Source organism: Zonotrichia leucophrys, chromosome 14 (genome assembly GCF_028769735.1).
Source record: "Zonotrichia leucophrys gambelii isolate GWCS_2022_RI chromosome 14, RI_Zleu_2.0, whole genome shotgun sequence".
NCBI classification, from domain to species: Eukaryota; Metazoa; Chordata; class Aves; order Passeriformes; family Passerellidae; genus Zonotrichia; species Zonotrichia leucophrys.
In genome coordinates this window covers 16,005,582-16,033,565 of record NC_088184.1, presented here as the reverse complement: position 1 = coordinate 16,033,565, position 27,984 = coordinate 16,005,582, and the positions used below count along the sequence as shown (strand labels likewise).

General features: G+C 52.3%; 1 protein-coding gene across 1 annotated transcript; it reads right to left on the bottom strand.

Moving 5' to 3' along the window:
- USP31 (ubiquitin specific peptidase 31) lies at window positions 1-27,841 on the bottom strand. Its single transcript, XM_064725528.1, has 16 exons — window positions 27,213-27,841; window positions 17,689-17,826; window positions 17,133-17,221; window positions 16,171-16,263; window positions 14,962-15,097; window positions 14,318-14,462; window positions 13,376-13,559; window positions 12,778-12,889; window positions 12,494-12,588; window positions 11,883-11,960; window positions 11,563-11,692; window positions 10,295-10,414; window positions 9,914-10,139; window positions 9,375-9,533; window positions 8,353-8,505; window positions 1-7,374 (listed from the first exon to the last, which is right to left on the bottom strand). The coding sequence occupies exons 1-16, from the start codon at window positions 27,792-27,794 to the stop codon at window positions 5,834-5,836; spliced, it is 3,981 nt and encodes a 1,326-aa protein (XP_064581598.1). The 5' UTR covers window positions 27,795-27,841; the 3' UTR covers window positions 1-5,833.
- Window positions 27,842-27,984: the final 143 nt, after the last annotated feature.

Below are 27,984 nucleotides of genomic sequence, written 5' to 3'. Positions count from 1 at the left end.
CCTAGTAATAAATTTATTGTATTTTATTACATATTCCCCTTTTTGCACTTAATTCCAATTCCTCATATTCAAACTCTTCTTTCTGAAAGAAAATGATTTTTAACATAAAAATATAAATTCTGCATATTAAAAGTGCATACACCTCGAATAATAAAACATACAAATAAATAATAAAAGGCATTGACACAGTCTCATGCAGTTGTCCTCAAATAATTTAAAATTTATGGTACAATGTTCAACCCCAAGTAGACAGCCTGCTTTCCAATTACTGTACAGGTCAAAAACATTAAAATACAGAGGAGAATATCAAAGGTGTGGGAAAGCCCCACGTCCCTGTACCAGGTACAGTGATGTGACATGCAGTTTGAGAACTGTAGATATTCCAGTGTAAAATCCGACATTGTGTCCAGAAGAGAAATTGCATTTGCAACAGGACTTAAAATTCAATTTTAACCAATGGTGAGGCACAGGTGGTGAGCAAATCTGTACAAATTCATACTTGGAAGGCCACAGGACAATGAAGGAGCCGCCGGTGGCCTGGATTCCCTTGTGTTACCCTACCCAAGGCAGTGTAGCACCTCCAAAGGGGTTATTGCACTCACAAATGGCACACGAGCCCGAGGCCAGCCCGTGTGCACTGCAGGGCTGAGTGAGCCGGGACTGGTGGTTACACTTAGTTTTAATCTGTGTCTTTTAAAAAACACTATTTGCAGGTAAGTTGAGTGCTATCACCTTTTAAAAAACAGAGTCCCTAAGCCTTCAGGTCTAACACAGACATTGTACAAGTCTTCAGGTGCTTTTCTTCTACAAAATAAAGCTCTTAACAGTAACTGCTTTACAATGCTTTTGTTGAGAAAACCATGTAGGACTTTCATCTCACCACAGATTAAAACTAAATTTCAGTTCCCTCCACAGGTATCATTAGATACTGCCAAATTCTTTTGGATTAGTAGGCAAATGACAAAGATTTTAAAAAACCTAAACCAAACTAAAAAAAAAAAAAAAAAAAAAAGAAAAAACAACACCACCCAACAGTGAAATTATTTGGAATGTTGTTTCCACACCCTCTCCATGCCAGCTGAGCAAGGGGAGGGCACCAAAGGAGGAGTGCTGGGAGCTGCAGGAAGCCCAGGGCAGCTGCCCCGGCCGTGCAGCACACAGGGCTGCCCACAGGACACGGCCCCAGCCCCAGCACCGCAGCACCCGGGCACTCTGGGCACGGCCAGGGCTCCCCAGAGAGGCAGGCAAAGCCCCAGGGCAGCCTGGGCAGCAGGGAACAGCAGGGAACAGCTGCCCCGACAGGGACACTCACAGCAGCTCTGCGTGCCCCAGGCACCATCCTGCCCCTGCTCACAGCCCCTCACGCCGCATGCAATGCCAGAACCCCGAGCAGGTTGCCCTGCTAACAAAAGGAAAAACAACACAAAAGAGAAATCAGTTTGTTCTCATTTCCCTGCTCCAATCCCTCTAACCTTACGTTACGCTGCAGCCTTGTCAGTAACGCAGAATCCTGCAAAGGAAAGAGCCAGAGATGTGCAAAGGAAGCAGAACCCAGGGACATGCTCCTGTGTGCCAGCAGCAGGGCCAGCACAGGCTCCAAGCCTGCTCCAGAGCCACGGCTGGGCGAGAGGCTTGCATAGTTAGGAGGGACATGCAGGGGGACAGCAGGGCCATGCAGGCTGCCTCACACCGAGGACAATGCTGGGCATGCTCCAGTTGCAGCTTCAGAAAGCAAAACCCCTGCAGCGACAGCGATGAGGGCACTTGCAGTGGGAGAAGTGCAATTAAGCTGCTAGCTTTCTATCCTAAGCATCTTGTTTTTATTAATCCGTATTTGATAAGTGTGAAAGGGTTAACAATTTACACACCCAAAGTGAGACACAAGTTACAGAGAACTGCAGGCACCAAATTGTCTATCAAATGTGATTAATACAAATAAAAGGTGCCTCTTCAATACACGTCGTTGAAAATGTGCTTATAACTTGAATACTACTAAACACTGTCCAAAAGACACAGCCCAAAAAGGGTAAAAAAAAGTCTCTAGGTGACTCCTGTAGGAATTGAGCACTGGAATGAAGGCGCTGCTCTCCTGCGCCCAGGGGCCAATTCCAGGAGCAGGAGCGAGTGGCAGACTGGGGACGTGGGGTGAAATGCAGGTCCCACACTGGCACAGGCAAACCAACCCAAAGCCAGCTGGAAACACTCTGCCTGAACGCTGCTGTGCCTTGGAGCTCGCCTGTCTGGGAGCAGGGGCACGCCTGGGCACTGCCCATCACCGTGAGCTGTACCTGGCTTCCAGGACCTTGGCAGGAAGGCCCCAGACCTGCCAGCCCAGCCAGGCTGGGCAGGACAGAGCTGGCAGAGCTGTTCCCATCACACTCAGATGCCAGTGAGACTTCCAGGCCCTACATGCCACCACCCAGGGCAGGCAGAGGTCCCTGGGCAGCAGCAGCCTCTGGGAGATGGCAGAGCCCACCTCCCCACAGCCACGAGTGCTTCTGATGGCCAACAGGACCTTTAAGATGTGACCATGTACATGCAGCTGCTCCAGAACAGCCTCAAGCCACTGCTGCTTGAAGGATCCATCTGCAAAGCCACGGTGGTGTTGGCATCTAGGACTTGGCAGATCCCTCTCTCGAGTGCTCCCTGGTACCATGCCACATCCTGGCAGCCGGACAACACAACACCATGGACAGGAGCTCCTACACATGAAAGGGACAAGAGAGAAGTCTGCTTTAAAGCAAGGAGAGAAGACTGATGATTTTCCCCAAATCCCTTTAAGTAGGGCCTGTAATAACCTACATGCCATTTCTGAAACATTTATCCTACTTCACTGATGGAGTCAGGACTGTAACAGCAACAAGGCTTTGATTAACACTGCCAGAGAACAGCGTTTCCCACACCCTTCAAGCCTGTCCCGTGCAAGGAAGCTCACTGGCTGCTGAAGATGTGTGACACGGACAGGCAGAGGTGTGCAGGGACAGCAGGGGCTGCTCCCAAGGGCCGTGGCACAGACACAGACACGAGCAGGACGCACTCCCCCAGGCTCACACTCCCCCATTCTGCCCAGGGCATGTCTCTGTCCCACAGGAGCCCTGGTGCACCTGCTAAGCCAAAGCCCTTTGCCTGAGGACACCCCAGGCCAAACCCCCTGAGCAGGAACCCACCAGAGGAGCAGCCCCTGCCCGCTCAGGGACAAGGGCAGTGCCAGGGCAGCCCTCCTGCCCACTCACACTGCACAGCAAGGAGCCTGTGCACAGAGCTGCCCTGCCAGAGGGACAGAAATCCAGGCTGGCTGCACCGAGAGAGCAGACAGGGCTGGAGCTGGCAGCAATTAGCATCAGGAATTATGGAGAATGTGCAGAAAGAGAGTGAGATCGGCTTCTCATGGGATTGCAGAGGTTCAATTACTTTTATCAGCTGCTGGAATACCAGGACCTCCATCTCCCTTCTACCCAAATGAGAGCTCCAAGGACCATTATCTTGCTACAGATACAAACATTGAACTGGTGTTCAGCTAAAACATGGGTTTGGACATGGCTCCAAATTCCCTTCAGTCAGGCATGCAGCACAGGAGCAAACCACCTCAAAACCCACACACCAGCTTCCAGTTTAAACTCCTCCAGTGAATGATGACATGAAAAAAATGTCATTTGATAAAAATAACCTTTCACAAATGTCCATGGCAAAATGCACAGAAAGTAGTTCTGTCTATTAAAAGATCCCAAACCGAGCCAGCGTAAGCCACTGGAATTACATTCTTGCTAGAAGAGTTGTTACAAGAGAAGAGCCAAGACAGTGTAAGACCTTAATACAGATAAAACCTTAAACAAATACTTCAACATCAACATTTCAGGGAGTAATTTAAGTACTGCAATGTGAAGCAAGTCTTATCTGCTCTGCTGGATGTAACAGAAAATAATCCATGAATAATCCAAGTCATACATTTCAGAAGCAAGCAATGCAATCTTTGCTTCTCGTTGCTGCAATAAATGAGACTGAAACAATGCCTGGGCGAAGGAATGCATGGGGGGACAGTCACGTCTGGGTTGGAACAGGCAGGGCATTCCCCCTCAGGCTGTGGGCACTGCTGGAGCACGTGGAGGGGACGCAGCAGGACATCACCAGGACCCTGCGAGGGCTCCGTGGCAGGTGGGCTCATCCCACACGGACCCCAGCTCGAGGGCACTCCCAGCCCAGCCCCACACACGCCAGGAGCCTGCTGCCCCCAGCCCCTCCTTCCCAAGCCTGCTGCAGGCGTGTGCTGAGCAGAAAAGTGATCCCAGAGCAGCAAGGTGTCCTGGGGACAAGGCTGCCTGCAGGGCAAGCAGGACCTCAGCAAGGGAGGGGGCAGAGGCCACTTTGTTATGCTGATGGGACAGAGCACACACGGCCCTGGCCCAAGCTCTGCCATTGGGCTGGACAGGCACAGACCTCACTCAGGAGAGAGCCTGCCCAGCACATTGCCCAGCTTGTCACAACCTACACAACAGGCTGTGGATAAAGGATATGCAGCACATCAATAAAAACTCATGGATTTAAAAAAAAAAGTATTACACCACATATATGTAAAAGGACTTAAGAAATCCACCTTAAGAGGAACCTTACAGAACTTGAGGAATCTCCCCTGTAAGAAGGGCATGTAAACAAAGACATCAGTAGATGTAGTGTTTTGACCTTGGTGGAGGCTGTCATCCAAACAAGAAGGGGAACCTTCCACAGAGGGACATGTGGCAGCCAGTCCCATGGGCAGGGGACAGGCAGGCCAGAGGGAAGAATGTACAGCACTCTGGGGAACAGGAAAACTGCCCCTCCAGCCCACACAAAGGGGCTTGTCAAAGCATGCTCAGAGAGGGCAGGATGACACTCGCTCTAAACATCACCCCTAGAGATAACGGAGGCTTAATTACACCACTAGGATAAGGGTCTGAGCACATTAGGAAATGCTTCCCAGGAGTTTGAACAGGGCCATCCTGACAGCATCATGGCCATCCAGGTGCGTGGATGTAACCCTCCCATGGCACTGCTTCCACAGGACAAGCTGGCCAGCAGCTGCTGCCCAGGGATTTCTTCTGTTGTTTAGTAGAGCATTTCAGAAGAAAGTAGTGAAACAGGACAGGCTAGAGATTGCCTTAGGTATGGACAAAGCAAAACTCTTCACAGACATAGCAACAAAAACTGCAGGTTACATTTCAAACTTCCTGCTGCTGGAATGCAAAAAGGAAATCTATTACACAGACGTGCACAGAGACACACAGGTACCTTTCTGTCCGTCACTAATGCTAGTCCCTCCTATACTGGCTGAGTATATACCTGAGAAACAACATTAGTGTTGAAATATTGCCCTTTAGAAAGCTTGGAAATGGAGGGGAGCAGGGACAGAGAGTTGAGAGCAGAAAGAAGCGACAGTCTCTCCAGTTTCCTTCGCATCCTCCACAGCTCAGAACAAGGCCATACACCAGTGTGGACACAGCCCACTCAGAACAAGACCAAAGGAATATCAGTTCACAGCTCTACAAAGCACACCAGTGTCAGTACAACTGCGGGCAGGTCCCAACCCTCAAATCTGAAGAAAGTTGTTGCACTTTTGACAGAGACTCCTGTACAAGTGCTACGGGACAGCTGCATTCATGTTCAACAACGACTCCAGCTAGGCTACTTGCACCAGTGCTGGCTGCCAGTGGCTATTTGGTTTGATGGCAGAATCAAAGGCGCTTTAACAACTTGCAGTTAACTTCTCGTCAAAAACATACATTAGGCACATGAACAAAAAACAAGAGCTCAGAATAAATTAGCTTCTCAGCAGAAGAAAAGACACCTGGATTGCAGCATTTCACTGAGGTTCCAGAGAAGGCCGTACAGACACCTGCATGCTGGAAGGTAACTTTTTCAGCGGCTTGTCAGCAGACTGCTTGCCACTGGAAGGAGGAGACTGGACTCCGGGATCTAGCTGGGAAGACTTGGACTTGCGACTGGATAGCAGAGAATGTTTGTTAGATGTGGCATCTTTTGAGACAAGTTTTTCTTTTGTGGTGATGTTGGCATTGGTTTGAGAGGCTGGTGGGACGCCACCTTTATCCGGTTTGTCCTCCAGCACATTTTTACTGCCTGACTTGGAACTGACACTCCCTGTCTTTTTTGAAAGCATTGTTGTCTTCCCCAGGTCTGCCGACCTCCGCGTCTCCTTCTGCCTTAAGGCTGATTTAAAGAAAGACAAACCCTTCTCTTCCGACTTGCTGTCCCTCTTGAGGCCGGAGCGCGCCGCAGCGCTCGGGGAGCGCAGGTTGGCCATGGAGGAGCTGCGCACGTGCCTGCTGTCCACCGCCCTGCTGTCACTCCTGGAGTGGCTGATGCGCGGGGAGCTCGTCCTGGAGCCGCTGGTAACGCTCGTTTTGTCCGAGCCCAGGCTGACCTTGGAGCCCTCCCTGCTGAGGCTGCGCTCCGAAGTCCGGCTCTTCCCAGAGGAAGAGCCCTTAGTCAATGAGCCTGATGGGGTTTTCTTGGCAGCCGTGGAGGATGGAGAAGAACCTGACTTCTGCTTCTGTGGAGCTGAAGGGACAGACGCCTCCAGGGGCTTTGTGCTGTGGTCCTTCCTGGCCTGCGTGGGAGCAGGAGACCCGTGTCGCCCGCTGACCCTCGAGGAGTCTGCCTTACTTCGAGACCGGGAAGCTTTCTGAGAGCTCTTCAGTGGAGGAGAAGAGTGAGAGACTTTGCTCTCTTGGGTAGCTAAGACTGTCCTTCCCTTCCTCAAACTTTTGTCTGGCTCAGAAGCTCCTTTGGAGCTGTGACCCTTCTTAGGGGTGTCATGTGCCTTCTCTGCAGCCAGCCCCGTCCCAGCTGGGGCTTTCACCTCCTTCACTGGGGAGCTGTCCACAGAATCGCTCTGGTCAACAAAGGCGATTTGATTGTTGTTATCAAAAGGGTCCAGAGCAGGGTGATTCCTGTCTGGCTGCACAGAGCTTTTCCCATAGCCATCTGAAAGGTCTGAGCTCGATGTCCTTACAACGGACTCTTCCCTGAACGCCCCTTCCATGACAGCCAAAGGGGCTCTGCGAGCTGTCCTGTGCTCCCGCCGACTGCTGTCACAGGGCTCCAAGTAGCTGCTAGAGAGATTCCTCAGGCTGCCAAAGCACGAGGTGGAAACTTTATCGTCAGCAGCTTCCCCAATCTTCTCCAGAGTGGAAGCAGAGGTATGTACTGGGGAATCTCCGGAGAAGCGTGATGGGGAGTTGGAGCGGAACTGCAGCTTTGCAGAGAGTGACCACGAGGGCCTGACACCATTCTCGCTCACTGCCAGCGGGCTGGTGACAGAGGATCTGGATGACAAGCTCTGACGCTGGACACTCCTTACAAACGGTCGAGTTGAAAATCCTCCTGCAGAGAAAGCACGCGGCAGGCTCAGTGGGAAAGCCAAGGCTGCAGCTGGTTTGCCCCACCCATGCACATTTCCCCACGAGAGCCAAGCAGCCCACCCACACCTCACCACGTCTCTCTCCATGCAGGCTGCAGGCACAGCTTCTTGCAAAAAAGCTGAACGAGGACTCCAACAACTGTTACGTGCTAGGGGTCACCCAGGAGCAGCTCTCTGAAGCCTCTAACTGATAACCCAGATTCTTTTCTCATCCCTGAGCACCAGATCAAACACAAGGTTTGCACCTCCAAAGTCCTTGAAACTGGCAAGATCACCAGCTAGGATTATGATCCTGTATTAAAGAATATTTCCCAGAGCATTCTGTGAAAGGCAAAGTAGGATTCCTACCTCTAGATCAAGCGATGTAATTGTATTTAGAAAAACAAAATATAAGTATTTTAGAAGTGTGACTTCCATGGTTGGACCTGACAGCTGTCACAGCACTGCTGCAGGGACATCTCCACAGCAGCTTCCAAATGCTCTGACTGACCCATGAAGCTCTGAAGCATTTTCAGAAGTTACAAGACAATGTGTGGAGGAACCAGGCAAAGCCAGGAACTGAACAGTAACTTGCACACATGGGTGAGTTTTCATCTCCCTCCTTGGGATCATCCATAAGCACAGCAGCAGGTAATAAGTGCTTATGTTAAATCTGCCAGGACTGTGTCAGCCACTCTGCAAAGGTGATGCAGTGAGACCCAGAGAGAACACTAGCACGAGAAGTTCCTGACTGAAAGGTTTTATTGATGGCATTTGCTTTTTTTGAAAGGCTCCTTAAGGTTCCTGCCTGCTCTCCTCCTCCTTTTCCTATGAGACAGAAGCCCACCCGTGCTCCTGCCTGTCTCAGCTGGACTAACCACCCTTTGCAACCACAGACGTTGCAGCTGTTTTAGCAAGGATCGTGCCGCAGGAAGACAAGCAGCCCCAGGAGAGGTACACACCATCATCCTCACTGCGCTCCCCGGCGAGCTCCACGGACTCGGAGAGCGACGCGAGCGAGGTGCGGCGCGAGGAGGCGGCCGAGGCCACGCTGGGCTGCTTGCTGCCCGGGAGCCGGCTGACCCAGTGCTCGCACAGCGACGAGCTGGTGGAGCCTGCGGGACACACACACACGTCAGCAGAGCCGGGCAGCCCTGCGTCAGGCACTGCTGCACTGCCCTGGGTCACACCTCACAGCCTGCGGGACACACACACATCAGCAGAGCCGGGCAGCCCTGCGTCAGGCACTGCTGCACTGCCCTGGCTCACACCTGAGCCCAGAGCCACCTCTCACAGCCTCAGGACACCATACACACATCAGGGTGGGCAGACCTGCAGCACGCTGCACTGCCGTCACATCTCCACCTGTGGACACACACACATCAGCAGAGCCGGGCAGCCCTGGGTCAGGCACTGCTGCACTGCCCTGGCTCACACCTGAGCCTGGAGCTGGCCCTCATGGCCCCAGCACCCACACACTGCCATGGGAATGGGGCTGTACTCTTGGGGAGCATTTATGGTCAGATCTGCACTTGCCCCAGTGTGCTGTGAATACCAGCACCCAGGCACTGGCATTTCAGTTGCCACCGCAAGGCCACAAAAATCCCTTTTTTCCGCAGAGGCCACAGCTCACCCTGCATTCCACCAACACATGCACTACGGGCACCTCCTTGGGACTGAGAGTGCTGCCACAGGGAAGGAGCGAGTGACGATTTGATGTCCTGCACAAGGGCAGCGCTGAGCAGTCACCCGTGGGGCACAGGGGCTCCCCCATCTCCATCTCCCTGCCAAAACTGCCTTAGCAGAAGAGCTGGAAAGTTGCCATGGCCTCTGACACCCAGCCACAGACTCAGACAAGGCTCACTGAGTTCTGGGACACAACAATGGGGGTTTAAGCAGAGCTGGGTGGAAAATTCCCCAGAAGGACAAAGCACCCAAGGAAGACAAGTCAGAGGCAGCCCTGGACAGGGCCAGCAGGGCCTACCTGCCACCGAGCTGTTGGCAGACCACGAGGGGATCGCTGTGCGCCGCTGGTAGAACAAGATGTAAGCGGTCTGCTTGCAGACTTCACTTTCAGAAAGCTGCTGAACTTCACTGTCATCGAAGCAGTACCACTGGCCATCAACAGAATTCTTGCAATAAGCTAAGGAATAATACATTACTGTAAGACTCTCTCACTCCTACTGCTCTCAGGTTTGCTGCATGACATTTAACATAAGGTTATCTGCTACAATGGACTCAGACAATGCGAGGGACAGATGGATTCTTGCATCATCTTCCAGTCTGACTGGCAAAATGGAAGCCTCAGGCTGCCAGAACATTATAAACAGCTTACATTTCAGGGCTTTCTTTGTCCACCATTACCACTCAGAAAAGAACATCATTTGGGGTGGCTTCACTCCCTTCACCCTCTGTAACTTGTGACACTGCTTCCATCAGTGACTCCCTTTCTGACTCCATACAGAAATATAACCAGCTTCTTTGTGAAAGGCTCCCCCACAGACAGCACAGCAGGACACTTGCCTGTATAATGTCCCCCTTGCATGGTGCCATGGTGGTTGCAGACAGCATACAGGTCATAGATGTAGTCCTCAGGATCCCTGCCGAGGCCATAGGGTTTCCTCCAAGGTGACCAGTGTGATGGCAGGCTCCAGCTGCTCTGGCTGCGTTTCACAACGTGAGGAGTCATGTCCAAGCCACTCAAGGGAAACTTAACCATGTTCTGAAGTTTCATCCTTCGGTCTCCTTCCTGAGTACAGAGAAGAGCACGAGCTGCAGAGGCCAAGGCCACCATGCCTGGGGAAACCCAGGTGAGGAACACATAGGGCACAATGGCTGCTTCTAAAGAGGGGAGTCTACTCACATCACTCAGCAGCCCCTCAGCAACACCACAGGCATCCTTACCTGTCTAAACCTTTTGAGATGTATGATGAGAACATCAGGTAAGGTCCAGAGGCTCAGTGTGATGCTACCCTGCTGCAGCTGCTTACAGTGTGGGCATCGCCACGCATCATCTGGGGCAAGCTACAAGAACAGGCAGGAGTGGGTGTTGGTTTGCAAATCCAAGGCAGCTTGCACCACACCCCTGCTGCCCTGCTGCCCCAAGCCCCGTGCAGACATTGACCCCCCTGCCTCATCTCCCTCCAGCACTTATTGAGCTCACTGGAAATGCAGGGTTCCCAGTGATGCTTTTCAAAGTGACAGGCAGAGATATGTGTGTCTCATTCAGGAGGCACTTTCTGCTGCAAGGCAGAATTCAGCCAGTGCTGCTGTGCAGAGGACTTTTTGCACCTTATAAACACCAGTGCCTTAGAATTGGAGAAGGAAAAGGAAAAACCAAGGCAAAAAGCAGGCAGGCTTGGCAGCCTGAAAAGTATTGTCTCAAGAAAACCAGTAGTAGAAAAAAAGCAGGGATAAAAAAGCAGAAAAAAATCAGAGCAGAAAGAAGAAAGGTGTACTTTGGATGCCCCTCTGACACCTCACTGCCCTCTGGGAACCCTCTCCTTCCTCTGTAGTCCCAACAGCCCAGAGTTACACACTGAAGACTCTCCCTGTCCCCCAAGCCTCCCCCGAGCCCAGTGCTCAGAGAACTCAGCAGCCACAGAGATTTAACTCTTCCCCCACCTCTGAAAGAACCAACAAGAGAGAGAGGTTCCCAAACTATCACAGTTCAGTCCTGGGTCCAAAGACTATCTCCAGATGAGCCCTTTGTGCAGCAGATCAGACCACCAAAGGAATTGAGATGGCTCCCATGTGCAGGCAGGGGCCAGCTCAGAGCCCTCTCGAGCCTGCCTGCACCACCATCACTCCTGCCTCTCCAGCCTCACACCAAGGGCAGAGCCAGAGCAGGGGAGCAGCCACCTTCCTGCAGAACTGAACCCATGAAGCCACACTGTCCTGACCCTTTATAATATTCACTGTATTTCACAGAGGAAATTGCCAAAGAGAGGACTAAGTTCTTGTATCAACATTTGAGAGGCAAAGAATCCAGCAGCAGGACCTCCCACAAGCTTCTCACTGCAGAGGAGCTCCGTTAGCAGCACAGATAACTAATCTTGTGTTACAAATCTATTCTCCTGTCACAAGGAATCAGTGTTTGCACAACAGAGCTGCCTGGAGTGAGGGAGTTCCTGCAGCATGTGAACAAGCCAGAGCACACAGTCTGTATCTACCTGTTCCTCTTTGGTGTACAGTTGGAAACACTGAGATAAAGTGCAGATCTGAGGTTGATGATGAAGCTCTCTCTGCTGGCGGACGCTTTCAGAGTCTGGAATATATTCCTCTTCTGTATTCACAAACAAGCTGCATCAGGGAGACACCACATTTACCAGCACATCCCCTTGCTCCCCAGGCTGCCCCTGCAGACAGGGGCTGGGCACAGGTGGAGTTTGAGTGGTCTCATGTTTGCTGAAGGATGCACAGTTCACACAAGCAAGCTGCAAGCAGCAATTGTGGGCTGAACACAGTTTAAGGTTTTTTACTTCATACTTACTAATCTTTAGTTTCTTTGTCCCATTCTACCACTAATTTCACATGAGCAGTTCCCCCCTGTCCGCATGACTTCAATGCCCTGCAGGGAGGAGCAGAAATAAGTCAGACCATCCTTCAATCCTAAGTCTACATTATCTTCTACAGGCATGTAATTTCTCTCCATAAGCCCTTCACCCTTCCTTCACTCCCACAGCTGAGGTTTGCAAAGGAGTAAAAGGAATTCACACAGCAAAACACTTGGCAAAGCTGGTAAATGCCTTCACCCAAGTATGCGAGTGCTGTAAGGCAACACACACCTGTTACAGATCAGGCATTTATCAACATTCCAAAGAACAACAGGCACAAGAAAAAAATTAAAAATAGTGAGAGTAATATTTTCATTCTACTCTCCATTTCCAGGGAGGACAGACTCCAGATGGCATGACACACAACTGAGGTATTCTCACACAGCTTCCTGAGGATGCTCCCTCATTCCCCTGCTCCTCAGGCCCCTGCAGTGCGTTCCACACATCCTCACCAGGACTGTTCATTTCTGCACGGCAAACACCGAGCTCCCAGCTAGCCCAGCTCTCTGCACTGCTGGGCAGCACGCAGCACCGAGGGCCAGCTCACCTTTCCACGGTTGGGTGGCAGAGGGGTCGCTCCTCCTGAGGTAGCAAGTATGTTATGCCCACAACACTGACCACTCGCAAGCTGAATGGGCAAACCTGCCATAAGAGAACAGAGACACCTCAGTGCCTCCAACCCAACCTGCCCCTGGCTGACAAAGACTTCACCCTGGAACACGTTTGACATGACAAAGCAAATGTACAAGGTCTCAAAGATGCCTGTGCCAAAGAGCTGACAGAGGGCTGAGCAATGGAACCTGTGCATGCAACAGCTCACGTTTGTCTCACCTGCAAGCAGGCTGCAGGCCGCAGGAAATACTGCATCTTCTCCAGTATTTCCTTCTGCAGAATATCCCAAGCAATTGTTTTTTCCAAGTGCAACACAAAGGGCAAGCCAAACCTATGGGAAGGAGAAGTATTTGAGGAACAATTAAAAGGTTATCCTGTTCAGCAATCAGAACCCCAAACTGCATGGGAGAACTTCATGTGAACTTCTGTGAAGCTTCAGAGGCTGAGGCAGTTCTCAGCCTCCAGCTGATACAAATGCCTTTGCCATGGTTGTTTCTCACTTCCCTCCTTCCCCCCATTTTCACTCCAATTAAAAATTCCCACCCATACCAGGGTCTGGTCAAACATGCTGCTCTCAAACCAGACAAAGGGGGTGTATCCTCTCAACTGGGCTGCATTTGTTTCTTTGCAGGAATGCAATACTTGAAGTTCACCAAAATTAGAAATATTTTGCTGCACCCATTCATGCTTTTTGACCAACAAGTTCTTTAGCACCTGATGCTGCTCCTTCACCTGAGCCTGTACTACAGGACAGTAAAATCCAGGTCATTTAGGAAGCAGCCAGAAGAGTAACTCCAGCCATGCTGCTGCCAGTCACCTTTTGCTCTGCTGTCCAGTGCACGCTCTGTTACACACCAGCAAGACAATCTTGTCATTTGCTGCTAGTTTAGGAGAGGACTGTTCCAGTTTTCCAGACTTCACCATTCCTTGAGAGTAAGCTATTGTTCGGGAGTGCTCAGTGCCACATTTCAAGTTATTCAGGTTATTGTTCACATGTATTCCTGAAAAATTAGGAGAAAGGAAACATTTCATTATGTCATTTGCCTTTAGTGCCCTGATGCCCCCCTCAAGAAGCCCTCCTTGGGCTACAGAGGAGCAGGTCAGTGTGGAATCAGAAGCTTTTTCGTGACTTGGACAAAGGCTTCAAAGAGCAACTTCCTTCCACAGTGTTTCTTTAGAGAAGGACATTACACACAAGTGCTCCCCATCTGAATTTCACAGCAGGTTGTACAAGCACTCCAGCTTTTACGGCCTGCAAGAAACACTGAAGAGCCAAGAACCCAACTTGCTACTTTCAATAATAAAATTTGCCTTTGATTACACTCCACCTGCCCAGGATACCATGATTCCCTTTCACTGAGCAGCAATGCAGAGGCCGAGGAGTTTGAGCTTGGAAAGAGAAAGTGTTTGCTCGTTCCTGAGACTGTTTATTCATCACTAGCAATCTGATTTTAAACAACACAATTTCAGTGGCTTCATCTGGTCCCTAGCAGGCCTTTAAATTAAGCCTGACAAGAGATTTCCCATTAAGCCAGCCTGGCCTGCAGCATCAGCCCCGAGAAGAGGCAGAAAGGAGTGTACAGCACTGCTTGATAACCTCCCAGCTGACAACACTATTAAATCTTCCGGAACGAGCCTGGACAAAGTCAGAGCTGAAATCAATACACCAGAACATCAACAGCTTGTGGGACTCATTCTTTTCCCACACAAACCTCCCTCACTAGCCACCGGAGGTGGGCATTAAGAGTTATTGACTCACCTCTCTGACTGAGGATGCCCTCAGGCCTGAAGATCTCTGGGGTCTCAAAGGCAAAGATGCAGTCGCTCTCGTGGATGGTGTCCAAGTCGTCGGTGTCGCAGAAGGAGCGATGGAACCCATCGTAGTACATCTCTGTCAGCACGATCTGCAGGCACCGGGAGCAAACCAGAACCCATCAAAGCACCCACACCAGCTCAGTGCCCCATCTCTCAGCTGGGGTTTTCCTGCTAAGGGATGGCACTCCTCAACACACCCTGTCATCAGCCAGGAGCAAGGAACAGGGAGAAGGACAGCCACAAATGAGAAGCTGAGGTAAAAGCAACATATGGACAGGTTTTGGTGGAATTCAACAGCTTTCCTGAAGCTCTTCCTACAGAGGAATTTGCTGTGGTTGCCTCCCTGCCAGCATGCACACCATGGGGTCAGGCAGGTCTGCACACCGCACTGAGGGCTATTCCAACATCACTAGGATCCAAACAGCAATGCACAGGGAAAAGCATGATCCAGATTTCCAGCACTACCTCGCTTCCCTGTTCAACCATGGGCAGCCAATTCCAATTCCTATACATCCAACGAGGGACAAAAGCCTCCCCTCTCCCTCCCAGTGCAGGGAGGGCGCCCAGGTGAGCAGCCCAGCCCCTTACCTGCTCCGTGGGTATCTTGGTTTCCGAGGACACGGCCTCGCGCAGCCTGGCCACGGTTCCGGAGATGGGCACGGCCACGCCGATGCGCATGCAGTGCGAGCACTTGCCCTGGTACACCACGGTGACGTAGAGAGGCCTGTGGAGGGCATGGCAGCACTGCCAGGCTGGGCTCAGCACCCCTGGGCACTGCCCGAGCAGCCTGAGCCCAGCCTGGGCACATCCAGGCTGCCCACCAGGTACAGGGCCCTCCTGACTGTCCGGATCCACCTCACTGCAGCTGCACTCAGCCACAGCCTGACAAGGGTGTTTGATCACAGACTCCTTTCCTACTGTATGGCCTGGTGCTACCTGCTCCCACAAGCAGAACATCTCAAAAGGGCCCACAAAGTTAAAACCAAAACTGTCTAGGAGAAAGCAATCAACTTTCCAGCAGAGATCCAGTAAGAAAGCTGGGGACAGTCAGTATAAGACAGCACCCTGAAGTACTGCTGCTGGGAACAGGCTGCCTCAATCCTGCCTCCAACAGCAGCCAGCAGCAGTACTCCGGAGAGAACAGGGAGGGGACACCTTCCCTGGACAGCCCACTCAGCCTCCACCCAGTGGTGAAGCAGGGATTTCCAGAGCAAATGTGACAGCAATGTTTCATCTGCCCTATCTTTGCTCTGTTCCACTGCTTCTGGAACCTACACAAGTTTTCTGGATGCAAACACCAGGTGAAGGAGTTTGTTTATACCACAGGTACTTTTGCTGTGCATCCCTATCTTCACTTTGAATGTTTCATCTGGATTTTTTTCCTCCCCTGAAGTTTTTTCTTTATTTGCATCAGCTGTCTTTCAAAAAAGCAAAACACTTTGGAGAAAGATTTTAACTTCAATTTTTGAAATTGGAGTGATCAGTGAGGCTGTTCTCAAAAACCAAAGTGTTTCATCCTTTTCCCTTTTTTAATTTTAAAATGCTATAAATCAAGTGAACAGCAAAATATTTTGGTTATGTGAAGCAAAGACTTTTTCTCCCAAAATTAATTCTATAGGAAGGAGAGGCCTTTCAAGTAAAAGCCTCAATTTTCCATTTGACCTAAAAAGCAAAACATTAATCCCCGTATGATGCTATCCATCTATTTTAATGACTTATCAGAAATGTTGCTGGTGCTGTCTCCTGCAGGAGCAGGAAACGCAGGGGAAAGCGCCGAGAGGGGGGACAGCTCCGTACCGGGTGTGCGGCAGAGGGATCGGCAGCGAGATGCACAGGAAGGGGTCGAAGGTGTTGCTCTGCTTCTGGCAGTGAGGGCACGTCAGGGAGGACCTGGGACAACATGGAAAACAGGGCACTGTTACACCTCACCCCACTGGCAATGTACCAACCACCAAATCCCATATCACCACGGGAAACCTGGACGGGTTTTGCCTTTGGGGAGAGGTGAAGTTACAGGACAGGGACAGAGACAGCCGGCACTGCGGTGCACACAGCCCTTACACAGGGAAAGCTCCAGATGAGAGTCCATTTTCATTCTCCAGAATTCCATTCTCATTCAGAATCAATCTGCACCTGACAAAGGCTTTGTGTCTTAGACCAGGCTTAAGGTTTTACCTTTGCAAAGGAAAAGTTGGCAAATACTGGGGAGGAAGCCCAGCAATTTAATTCTTACAGGAGTACAGGCACAAGTCATCAAAGAACACTGGTGATTCAGCTGTTCTCTTCCAATAGCTCTAAATTAGAAAGCTCTCTTCTCAGAAAGAAGGGAAACCCAAGGGAAAGCCCTGAAGGGACAGTGATACCTTCACTCAGAATTCCCAAGTGCCAGATGACAAGCACTCTGCACACACTGGGGGATCCCTAACTCCCAGGCACCTCTGGATCCTGCCATGGGCTCTGACAGTCAGGGTGAGCCCCAGAGCACTAGGCTTTCCTGAGCCTTTGCCCATGAAGCACTGACTCACTCTCAGGATGCACAGGAACAGGTGTAGTGGTACATACTGCAGATTTACACAGAATATACCAGTTTTGAAGCAGTGAAATTCTCTCTTTCCTCTAGAGCAAGGTCTTAGTTCAGCAGGAATTCAGAAGCAGCTGTTAACAGAGTGACACCAGTCCCAACTGTACTGGGAGCCAGTGTCAGTTTAGAATCATACTGGGGTCACCCATACATTCAACAAATTTACAGAATACCTTACCTGTACTGGGCTTGAAAGAGTTCCTGCACAAAAGTGCTGCTGATGGGAAAGGCTGGCCCCTCAAGCAGCACATCATCCTCCAGCGGCGGCTGAAAGAGAGAACAAACCCCTGAGGCACACCCAGGTGTGGGGGGAGCACCAAGAGGGTGCCTCCAGAACCCCAGTCAGATTGTACTTTCCTTAGCCAAAATCACTGGGAAAATGCCACACGCATTTTTAACTACCAAGCACACTCTGCTCCGGGGGGTGGGCATGCAGGAAGGTGAGGTGGGCAGGGCAGCCCCAGGAAGGGCATGGGGCTCACACCTGACAGGGTCTGGCAGCCCCCAGCAAACCCTCCTGGCTATTGCAGAGCCGCTCAAACACAACTACCCCAGGGAGCACTAGCCAGAGGGATTAGTGGAACATTCCCAGGGCAGAAACAAACATTATTTTAACGCAAGCTTTTGTTCCATTTGAACTACTGAAGCTGAGAAGCCAATGGGGAGAACTACTTTAACAGGAAAGCCTGTGTGCGAGTTAGACTCCCACAGTGTCCCCCAGCAGCACCCCTTACCTTGAGTGGAGGCATGCCACCAGAATTCACCACGTTGTTGAGGTCCTCGTGGACTCTGTCGAGCAGCCAAAGCAGGAACTCCTGGGCATCGTGCTGGGCGTTGCCGCGGTACTGCATCGCGTTCTTGGACACGATGTTCTGTGGGGAGAAGAGACCCTGCAGCAACAGCCAGTGCACAGCTGGGGCCACTCCAGCACACCTACCCTGCCTCACATAGCACCCGACACTGCTGCCCTCATGAAACCTTCTGTTTGCTCCAGCTGAAGCAAAACAACAAGTTAGACTCCTAGTGCCCACACCTCTGTCTTGCTGACTGCAGTTTTGGTGGGGTCACACTTTTCCCAAAACCTTGATGCAGGTGATCAATGCTAATCTAGGTCTACAGTTCCTGGACTCAGCCAGGATCAGAACATCTAAATCACAGATACTTCTGCAGTCTGATCATCATCATGCAGGTAGAGCAAAATTACTTCCCATTAGCACTCTGTCAAGCACAGGAGTAGGACAGACCACCATGGAATTTTTTCCACTGGGTATCAAGACTCCACTCTGCATAACTCACTCATCCTAAACACTATCTTCTACTGCCATCCCAGCCAGGGAGGTGCAGCTTTCCCTGGACACAAGGAACCATGGCACCCCAGAGCCAATGCTCCCAATGCTGGAGCAGCACCTGTCCCATGCTGTGCTGCACCTACATCCTTGGCACACCTGTGTGAACAGAGAAAAACTGCTCACACAGGACTGTGACTGACAGAGCAGGGTCCCCAGGAGGGACAGCGGCAGGGAAGAGGCCAGACAGCACCTGCAGGGCAGGAATGGGTGGGAAGGAGCCCAGGCCCAGCAGGCTGCACATGTGCCTCGTGCCAGAGCTCCTCCACTCCTCTAATCAGAGTTGGCAACAGATTCGAGAAATGAGGTTGGGCTGCTCGCTTTATCCCTCTGAAAATGGGGTCACCAGAGAGGGGGTGGTGATGAAAGAGGCAGGCAAGGACTGATAAACATACACCCTCTATGCTCTATAATCTGTCCACTGTCTCAAGGCTGCAAAATAATGGGAAACAGAAATAATCTGCTCTCGTTACATATGTGCAGACCTTCTGATAGCAGATTTACTGCCCTTGCTGTGCAGGGACCAGTACTCTCCCACATAAAATATGTGCACACAGCTTGAACCACGGGAGCAGTCCCTAGCCAACACTCTGTGCCACACTGGTGTGATCCCAGCACCTCTGAAAAGGGGACATGGCGGGGTTCTCATAAGGACTTCAGGATCCAGGCTAGTACTTGTTATTGCCTCTTCCCCAGAGGCACATCACTCCAGTCCAGAGCCTCCCTGGCTTTTGCTGATGCGTGTCCCTGGTGATGCAGCGTGCCCAGAGAGCAGCCAGGCTGTACCAATCCCAAGCACAGTGAACAGGGATGCACAGCAGTCACATGCCCTGTTCTGTATCTGTGCCACTGCTCGGCTCAGCAGCATCTCCATGATAATTGCTCTGCTTTCCTCAGCACTCTTGCAGCCTGAGTGGACTAAGGATAAAGAGCTGCCTGTGGAGACACATCACAAGATGTTGGAAGTGATTCAGGAAGCACTACAAAATATCAGATGCAACTTCCTCACGAGAGGCTCTGCTAAACAAACACTCCAGCACCAGCAGCGTGTTCCCAGCACCACTAACAGCTCCTGCCAGCGCTGCTACAAGTGGGTGTGTGTGCCCTCCTCCCAGCCCCTGTCAGGGGCTACAGGTGGGTCTGTGACTGCTGAAACCCCTGTGGCTGCTGCTCCAGGGAATGCTCTGTGTGTGTGCCCTCCTCCCAGCCCCTGTCAGGGGCTGTGGCAGCAACCCCAAACACGCAGGGTGTGGGGGGAACAATGGACACAGAACAGTCAGTGCTGAGGGACGTGATTAAATCTGAGAGACAGAGGTGCCGACTCAAATTAACTGAGACAAATACCACGAACTCCTATAGGGCAGGCCCCCAGGCTGATGGGTCAGCACCAAACACAGCCCCACACACCTCCCTGCTCCCTGGTGGGCTGAGGGCAGCAGGCAGAACAGCATGGGGGTCCCCACAGCAACAGACAGGGCTGTACAGCATGGGGGTCCCCACAGCCCTGTGCTGTGGATGGGGCACTGCAGCCCCTCAGCAGCCAGACTGGCCATTCCTGAACAGCTCCAGGAACATTTCACAGGCAAAGCAGACAAATGAGCAAGAGCCTCATCACTGAGCACTGGCCAGCCAGCACCTCTCCATATTTACTTTCCAAGTCTGCCCTTCCAGCCCAGCAGAAGGTTTCTTGCTCTTGCCATAACCCGAAACTTTCACCCCTTTTTTGCTCATCACTTAAGACAACACCTAATTTTGCTGGTCCTGCAGTAATGCAACAGCAACTGTAACTGGATTCAGACACAGGGTTAGGAGGCAAATGCTCTAAAAACACATGAAAACCACCACATTTACCAACCCCCAGGAGCCATTAATCCTCTGCCCCTAATCTGGTTCTCCTGTAAGCAGAGCTGGCACATCTGACCAGCCTCTGTCCAGCATTGCAGGGTGCTAAGAATGACTCTGGAACAATTCTGATGCAGCTGGTTCAGCTGTGAGGCACCAGGGGTGGGCATGGACGCTGACACTGCCTCCCAACACCTTCCACAATGCACAGCACCTCCAGCCCTCTCCTCAGCTCAGCCCTTGTGAGCCTCGTAGGTGGGTGGATCCTCCATTCCACCAGAATGCAGTGGGACACAGACACCCCGAGTGAAGTGGCTCCATCCAAAGAGATAAGGGGAAAAATCAAAATTTCCCATCAATCCCACTTATGTACCCCTAATACAAGCACCCTACAACCTTATCAGTCCCTGCCTGTCCATGAAGCAGATCTATAGCAAAGACACATTATCATTTTTACCAGGCCACTGAAAGTTTAATAATAATTCATCTACCGCTCCAAATAGATGCAATAAATAGATCAAAACAGAGCTGAACCACTGGCCTCTTCTTTGCTGCTATTATTGTTCCAGATCACAAAGACAACGAGAGGAAAAATGCCAGGCTGCTACTTTCCAGCATGGCCCTGCTAGCAAGCAACTGTGGAAGGATTTGCAGATACAAAGTCAGCTCAGCAGAGACCTGACCCAATGACACACATGAGCAGGAGAGAAAGGCCATTCTTTATCTTCTGTCCAACAGTGAGTTATGCTCAAGCACGTTATTTCTCTTGTTCAAGCCCACAACCACAGTTTTGTGTTTGAGTAAGTTCTACAGCAGACAACCAGCTACCTGAATTGCCCTCTCTGCTCACACACAGACAGGTCTATCCCCTCTCTGGAGATGCTCTTTTCTGGGGAGACCAGTACCCAGGCAGCAGCGTGGCTCAGCCCCAGGGCTCAGGAAGGGAGCTCCTCCATTCAGGGGCAGAGGAGATCCCTGTGGGCTCGGCCTTAGCACAGGCATCACACAGGGAAAAGGGAGCTTTGCTGGCAGGAGGTCTGTCACAGCGGCCAGGGCAGGACAAAGCTCTCCTCCCTGGCCTCTGGGCAGCCAGAGGCACCAGGCTCTGGAGGCAGCAGCCCGTGTCCCCACACAGTCCTGCCCTGTGCAAGGCAGAGGGGAATCAGCACAGCCCTAACGAGAATAGCTCAGGAAGCAAAGCCATGAGGAGCACTACAGGGAGCAGCACAGCAGCACCAGAGGGATTCTCCACCACGTTCAACAAGCCCAGACAAGAAGCATCATCGCCCTGCCCCTATAACACCTCTCATGCCAGCAGCTACTCTCACCCTCCCAGGCTGAAGCCTGTTAATCCTCATTAAGCACCATCCTTGTGCCGTAGGGAGAGAGTGAAGCTTGCCCAGACGATGCTGTGCAGTGTGCACAGACAGAGGCAGGATGTGTGCTGCAGTGCCCAGCTGGCACACTCCTCCCCAGGCCCTTCCCAGGAGGGCAGCTCCTGCTGCCAGGAGGCACTGCCAGGAGCAGCGCTGGCTGCCAGGGGAATTCACCTTACAAAGAGCAGAAAGCCCAAATTGCTCAGCAAGAACTTGTTCTCCTGCTACACTGCTAGGGCAACTGGTGGGATTGAAAAGAATAAGGGATTGAGGAGCGGGAGAATGCCACAAACGTGAAGCAGCCCAGTAAAGGACTATCAGTAAATGCTGGCACAGGGGCAGACAGGAAGGCTGGGCTCAGAGCCCAAGGAGCTGCACACCTGCACCTCTCCTGCTCTCCCCAGGCTCTGCTGCGGGTCCCAAGCTGGACACAGAAACTGAGATGCTGGGATCCCATCACTGCCACTCTGAGAAGCCTCCCCTTGCACGTTACAACAAACACTCACTTCAGTGACATAGCCATATGCAAACAAGTTCATTAGCAGTGCTGTGCTGAAATGGCAGGGAGAATGGGCTCACTCCAATGAAGTGTGGCCATGTGCAAAGCACAGGGCAGCACAGATCCAATTAAGCTGCCTGGGAACATGCATCCCCCTCACGGCTTCCACGGGCTGCCAGGCACCACACAGTTCTCATACTTTCACCATGTGTCATTTTGCACAAGCAGCACGGAAATAAAAACCTGGAAGCTCAGAAGACAGAAAACACATGTGGGCAATGATGTACATTCTCCCTCCAGCCTCACAGAGGGTCCTGCCAACCCCCATGGGCACCGGGCAGTGGAGCAGGAGTGCTGTTCCACACTGGCCTGCCTCAGCCAAGCCTCTGCTCTGGAAGGGAGCACCCACAGCACATTTCTGCTGCCCCTCTAGCAGAACCCCCTCAGCAAACCACATCCGACCTCTGGACTCTGCTGCTCAGCCTCGGCTCCTTGTGCTGCACTCACTCTGATCAAAGTTTGAAGCACAACACAGAAATCCCCAGAAAGCATTTGGATTTCACAGGTAAGTCAGACAGCTGCCTTAAGGCAACCAGAACTGCTGCAGGAAACCCTTCCCAAGGGGTTTATGTGTGTAGAAAGAGAGTAAAGCAATTGTAAGGAAAAACAGGCAAGAAAATAAGCAAAACAAAACAAACCATACATGCAATAATGGACTTACATCTTATTGATAATGAACATTAAAAAAAAAGGCCTAAAGTGGCAGGACTGCCAGACCTTTGTGATCCCAGTGAAACACATTCCTGTGATGCCAAGAACCATCAGAAAAATGATGCAGAAAACTTGTAACTTGCTTTTTGTTTTAAGGAAAGTGTTTCAACTCCAACTCCCAGAGCAGCCCTAGGACAAATCTCCTCAGTTTGATGCCACCACTGGAAGCACCTGGACTGAACTGCAACAAGCACTTCAACATCCCACATCACCTAACCCACTCAAAGCTTCTTTAGAGCAACACAGAAACTGAAGCACCAGGAACCACAGCCACGCTACCAGAAGGGAAGGGTGAAGGGTCTCACATTTATTCTTTCATGTCCCTTTCTTCCATCCCTCTGTGCAGAGGGAGGACAGTTTGCTCTCTGCAGAAATATCTTAGGAATGAGCAGCTGACCCTACCCAGAATAAAGTAACTGATCCTGTGCTGGGCAGAGAGCAAGACAATAAAATACAATCCAGGAGATCACATCTGACACATCACTGGCCCCATTAGCAAGGCACGAGGGCTCTGGGGAGCAGAAGGGCCTGGGGCTGACAGCTCTGTGAGCAGGACCAAAGGCCCCTGACAGCCACACTGCCCCAGCAGCCCCAATGAGAGCTGCTCTCACTGCACCTTCAGCAGGAGGCAAAGATCTGACCATGTCAACACTTGCAGGAGCTCCTTCATCACTCACGAGTTAGTGATTAACTCCCAAACAAGTGCCCAACAGATTGCTTGTCCCAAAGTGAGATATTTGCACCAAATGCATTCCCAAAACACCTTGCAATGAGTTTCAAACAGCTACCTGGAAATCCCACACCAAACATAAGTTTAAAAATAAATAAATAAAAAAGGAAGCAGCACTTTTAACCTGGCACAATAATCCCTGCTCTACCAACAGGGATTCATTCTGGGTTCAGATCCAATTCTGACAATCCAACCCAGCTGAGTTATGGGGACTGTGCTGTATTTGCTGAACATGCTGCAGGTCACAGCCAAGGCCATCTTCTTGTAGGATGAGAAATGCAATCCCAGCTCTGGCGTGCAAAGGGTCTCGTTAAACATGGGCATGCTTCGGTGGTCAACTGCCCTGGAGCCTCAGAGAAAGTCTCAAAACAATAAGAGCCTCATCATTCACAGAAGGCCCACACTCCACAGAAGGCAGAGGATTTGCATAAGAACATAATTTTCCAAGCCAAATTAGTTTAAATCACAATCCTTCTCACTGCCGACCCCCACCATCACCTGGGAGGGCCGCAATTGCAATACAAAGGGCACTCTGTGCTCCCGGTCTGACACTCCCGGCAGCTCTGCAGGCAGCACGGGACAGCTCCCTGCAAAAAAACAAGCCCAAAACCCTGCTCATACAATAGATGTTTGTCACCATTGTCACCCCATCACAAAGGGGAAAGAGGAAGCACAGGCTGCAATATCGGCCCCTGTTATGAAAGCAGCAGCTTTGTTAGGGCAGGAAAACAAAACCCACGGAGCAATCGGAAGAGAAGGCTTGTTAAAGCAAACAGCAAAGGAGCACAGCACCGGTGGGAAAGCCACCCTCAGCAGAGACACCCAGCAACTGCCATGGTGCTCTGCCATGGTGCTCCTGCTCTGTTCCCACCCAGGAACCAAACCCTTCTGCTTCACCTCTCAGTCCGGTCCTCGGGGACCTTTTCCTGCCACCTCAGCCTTCTACACCCGCTGCTTTCCCCTGCTCCGTCAGCATCCCCGACCGCCCCTCTCTGTGCACAAGCTCTCTGCCAGGCTCTCCCCTCAACCTGCAACTACACATGAACCATTTATCACAAACCAGCTGTTCCAACTGCATTTTGCTTAGCTTCAGCAGCTGCATCATTCAGAGATCCATGACATGGGTTGTTTCCCGAAGACCAACTTAAAAAGAGAGAAAACACTACCAAGGAAAACCAGCTGAGGGTAAAAAGCCAAAAAACATCCCTTCAAAGGCCCTTGTCCACAAGGACTCTAAGACGTGCTTCCTTGAAGATAATTTCCTCTCTTCCAAGATAGAAGCCTACAGATATAAGGATGAGCAAAAAAATAAGTATCATCCTTTGTCCTAAAATACATTTAGTAGCTGCCAAGAAGTATTTAGGAATTAGCAAGTGTCTTTGTCCTGTTACATTTGGTGCCAAAAGAAGAAAAATAGCAAACAAAACAACACATGGATTTGAAAGCATGCTGAATAAAGAGCCTTTTGCCTATCAAATAAATATTACTGTCAGTGGCTATTACTGTTGGAGGGAAAGCCCAAAATTACTCTGTGAAAACACTTTACACCCTAAAAAACAATTACATTACGGCAGGAATGTCCCACCCTCTAAGCAGAACAAGCTGGGGGGATGTTTTCCTTGTTTTGGGGAGAAGCAGCAGTTTCCAGAATGAAAATACTGATCTTTGCCTTTCTCCAATCTGAGCCCATTGTTTACATTTGTAAATGATCTGTGCAAATCTGCTGTTGAGAAAAAGTTTAATTAAAAACTGAATTTAATAGCAGTTTCAGCAACTTAACTGTCTTTAGAAACATTAATTTCATATTCGAAATAATTGACCTCTGCAAGGGAACAGCACTTGACACAATGGCACAGTCCTGCAGCAGGACGCAGTGCTGAACTGGATCCACTGGGACCAGATTCCTCCAGCAAGAGGCTTTTCAGAACCTCCAGGGACCTGGCAGGTAGGGGATGGATGGGCTCCAGCTCCATCCCTAGCAGAACAGCGCTGCCTTACCGTCAGCAGCGCCTGCAAACAGCAAAGGTCTGCTCTCAGCACCCGCGGAACATGGCCTTAATTTAATCCCTGGCCGCGATGCTCTTCCTCCTGCTGCCACTCGTGTCCCTGCTCCCACAGCCTGGCCTAGAAAGAGAGCTGCTCCCCCTTCTATCAGCTCCGCTGCCAGAAGACAATCCTGCTTTCACCATTTTCCCTGCTATTACTCAGGAGAAATCCACAATTCCTTCTCCTGCCACACCACCTCAGGAGCAGTGACAGGTCAAGGTGAGTGCCCTGTGGTGCTGCCAAGACTGGACTCAGAGAGTGATCAGCTTTCCAAGTGCTCTCCCACAACAACCTCTCCTGAAAAGACCAGAGCCACACGTGGTCCTTGTGGCAGGCATCCTGAGAGAAGGCAAACAGCCAGGGTCTCCAGGGTTATTCCCTGCAGGACAGGTGGGTGCAGCTGCCTCAAGAGGCACAGGAGAAGCAAAGAGAAGAGAGGGAGGAGGTGCTGGCCATGCAAATGACTGAGGGTGCTAAAGGCCACTGCCACCTCAGAGAACCCCTAGGACATCCCGCCATCCAGCAGCGCCAAGGGAGAGCTGACTTTGGGACCCAGCCTCAACCTGCTGTGCACCCCCGCTGAACTGCACACAGAGGGCCCAAGACTGTGTCAATGTTCTCACTGCTTTCATGCATTTGAACATCTCCTCTGCAAGTCACGCTGCAAGAAAAATACCCCTACAAGTGGTGGAGACATTCCCCTGAGTGTCTCTAAGTTCATGGTGTGGAGGCTACCACCCACCCTCTGATTCTCTAACACAGCCAGAGTCCTCTGTGCCAGGAATAATACCTCTCCCTGTTCCAGGAGGCAAAGCAGGCCTAGGGCAGTTTTAAAACAATTCTGCCCGATTTCATCCAAAGCCACGGCAGGGAGTTTTTACACCACAGCACAAGAACCAAGCCCTGTGCTCCAACAGCTCCTGGGGCAGGCGCGAGGCCCGGGCTGGGCAGGGGCTGTTGGATGGAACCAACACCGCGGGGCCAACCACCAGCGAGTCCGAGCAAGAGAGGACAAGCAGGTACTCCTGAAACACACTCCCCAAATCAGCCGAGACTCACGAGTTCTTGGTTAGCAGACTTCAAGGCACACCTCTCAACAGCCTCCTTCCTTGCATACTCACAACTCACAAACAACAGTTAGTTGCAACTTCCCTAATGGTAGCACAGTAGAGGAATGAAACAGTAAAATGGGTATTTTCACCGATAAAAACCATCCAGAGCCATCAGCCAGCATCAAGCACCATGAGCAAAGAGCACGGCGGCAGCACCGGTCCCGTCCTCAGGGCGCTGCCGTGGGTGCCCAGCGCTGTCACCTGGGCAGGGTGTGCTGCCCTGGGAGGATGCCGGCAGCAGGAGCAGCACTCCAGGGCCATTGGCACGCAGGGAGCAGGGCCAGCGGGCTCTTCCCACGGCGCGGCTGCTCGGCCCGGCAGGATGCCCTCCGCAGCTGGTGACCGGGGCAGCCTGCGGTGCCGGTGCGATGGTGACCCGTCGTGTCACGTTTGGACCTGTCGTGAGCCACGGCAGCACCGGCTGAGCCCCGAGCCCCGCCGCCTCCGCACGGCGGGCAGCGGCCCCCGGGGCTGCTCCCGGCGGCCTGGCCTGGCGCTCGCTCCTCCCGCCTCGACGGGACGAGGCCCCGGCTCACCTTGAAGTCGCGGCTGTGCTGCGGGGTGTACTCGAGCGTCCAGAGCGCCCGCACCAGCTGCGCCAGCTGCTCCGTGACCTCTCCGGGCGCGGGCGGCGGCCCGTCGGCGGGGGGCGGCCCGCCGCGGAACTGCTCCAGCGCCAGGAACTCGGCGAAGAGCTCGGTGTTGCTGAGGCACTGCAGGATGGCGTTCATGAAGCAGGTGTTGCCGTGGTTGCGCAGCCCCGCCACGCCGGGCACGGCCTCGGAGCCGCCGGCGGGGCGCGGCGGGGGCTCGGGGCTGCGCGGCGGGCCCGGCGGGAAGCAGCTGCCCAGGCCGCCCGTCGCCTGCGGCGGGGGCAGGCGCGGGGCGAGCGCGCCGCGGGTCTCGGGCTCGCTGCTGTAGTGCGAGAGCGTGGAGAGGGTCTTCAGCACGCGGCTCATGAACCCGCCGAGCGACCGCCCGGACGGCGCTGGGGCCGGGGCGGCGGTCGGGGCCGAGCCCGCGCCGCCGCCCGCCGCCCTCCCGCGGAAAAGCCGCTTGCTGAAGGAGCGCTTCTCCTTGGCGCTGCCGGCCGGCCCGGGGCCGCTCACCCGCGACATGGCGGCGCGGCGCAGCGCGCATCCCCGCCCGGCGCTCGGCCCGCTCAGCCCGCCCGGCGCTCGGCCCGGAGCTCAGCCCGGCGGCCGCCGCATCCCGCCGGGCCGGGTCGGGCCGCGGCTCCGCCGCTTCACGGCGCCGCCATGCAGCGGGCGGGGCGGGGCGCGCCGCCACGTGACCGCGCCGCCACCT

Excerpts from the sequence above, each read along its gene's own strand:
- USP31 (XM_064725528.1), bottom strand. The coding sequence starts at position 27,794 with ATGTCGCGGGTGAGCGGCCCCGGGCCGGCCGGCAGCGCCAAGGAGAAG. Across the intron at positions 17,222-17,688 it reads GTGGCATGCCTCCACTCAAG|CCGCCGCTGGAGGATGATGT; the intron begins GTAAGGGGTGCT and ends TCTCTCTTTCAG. Across the intron at positions 12,890-13,375 it reads ACTGGACAGCAGAGCAAAAG|GTTTGGCTTGCCCTTTGTGT; the intron begins GTGACTGGCAGC and ends TCCTTCCCATAG.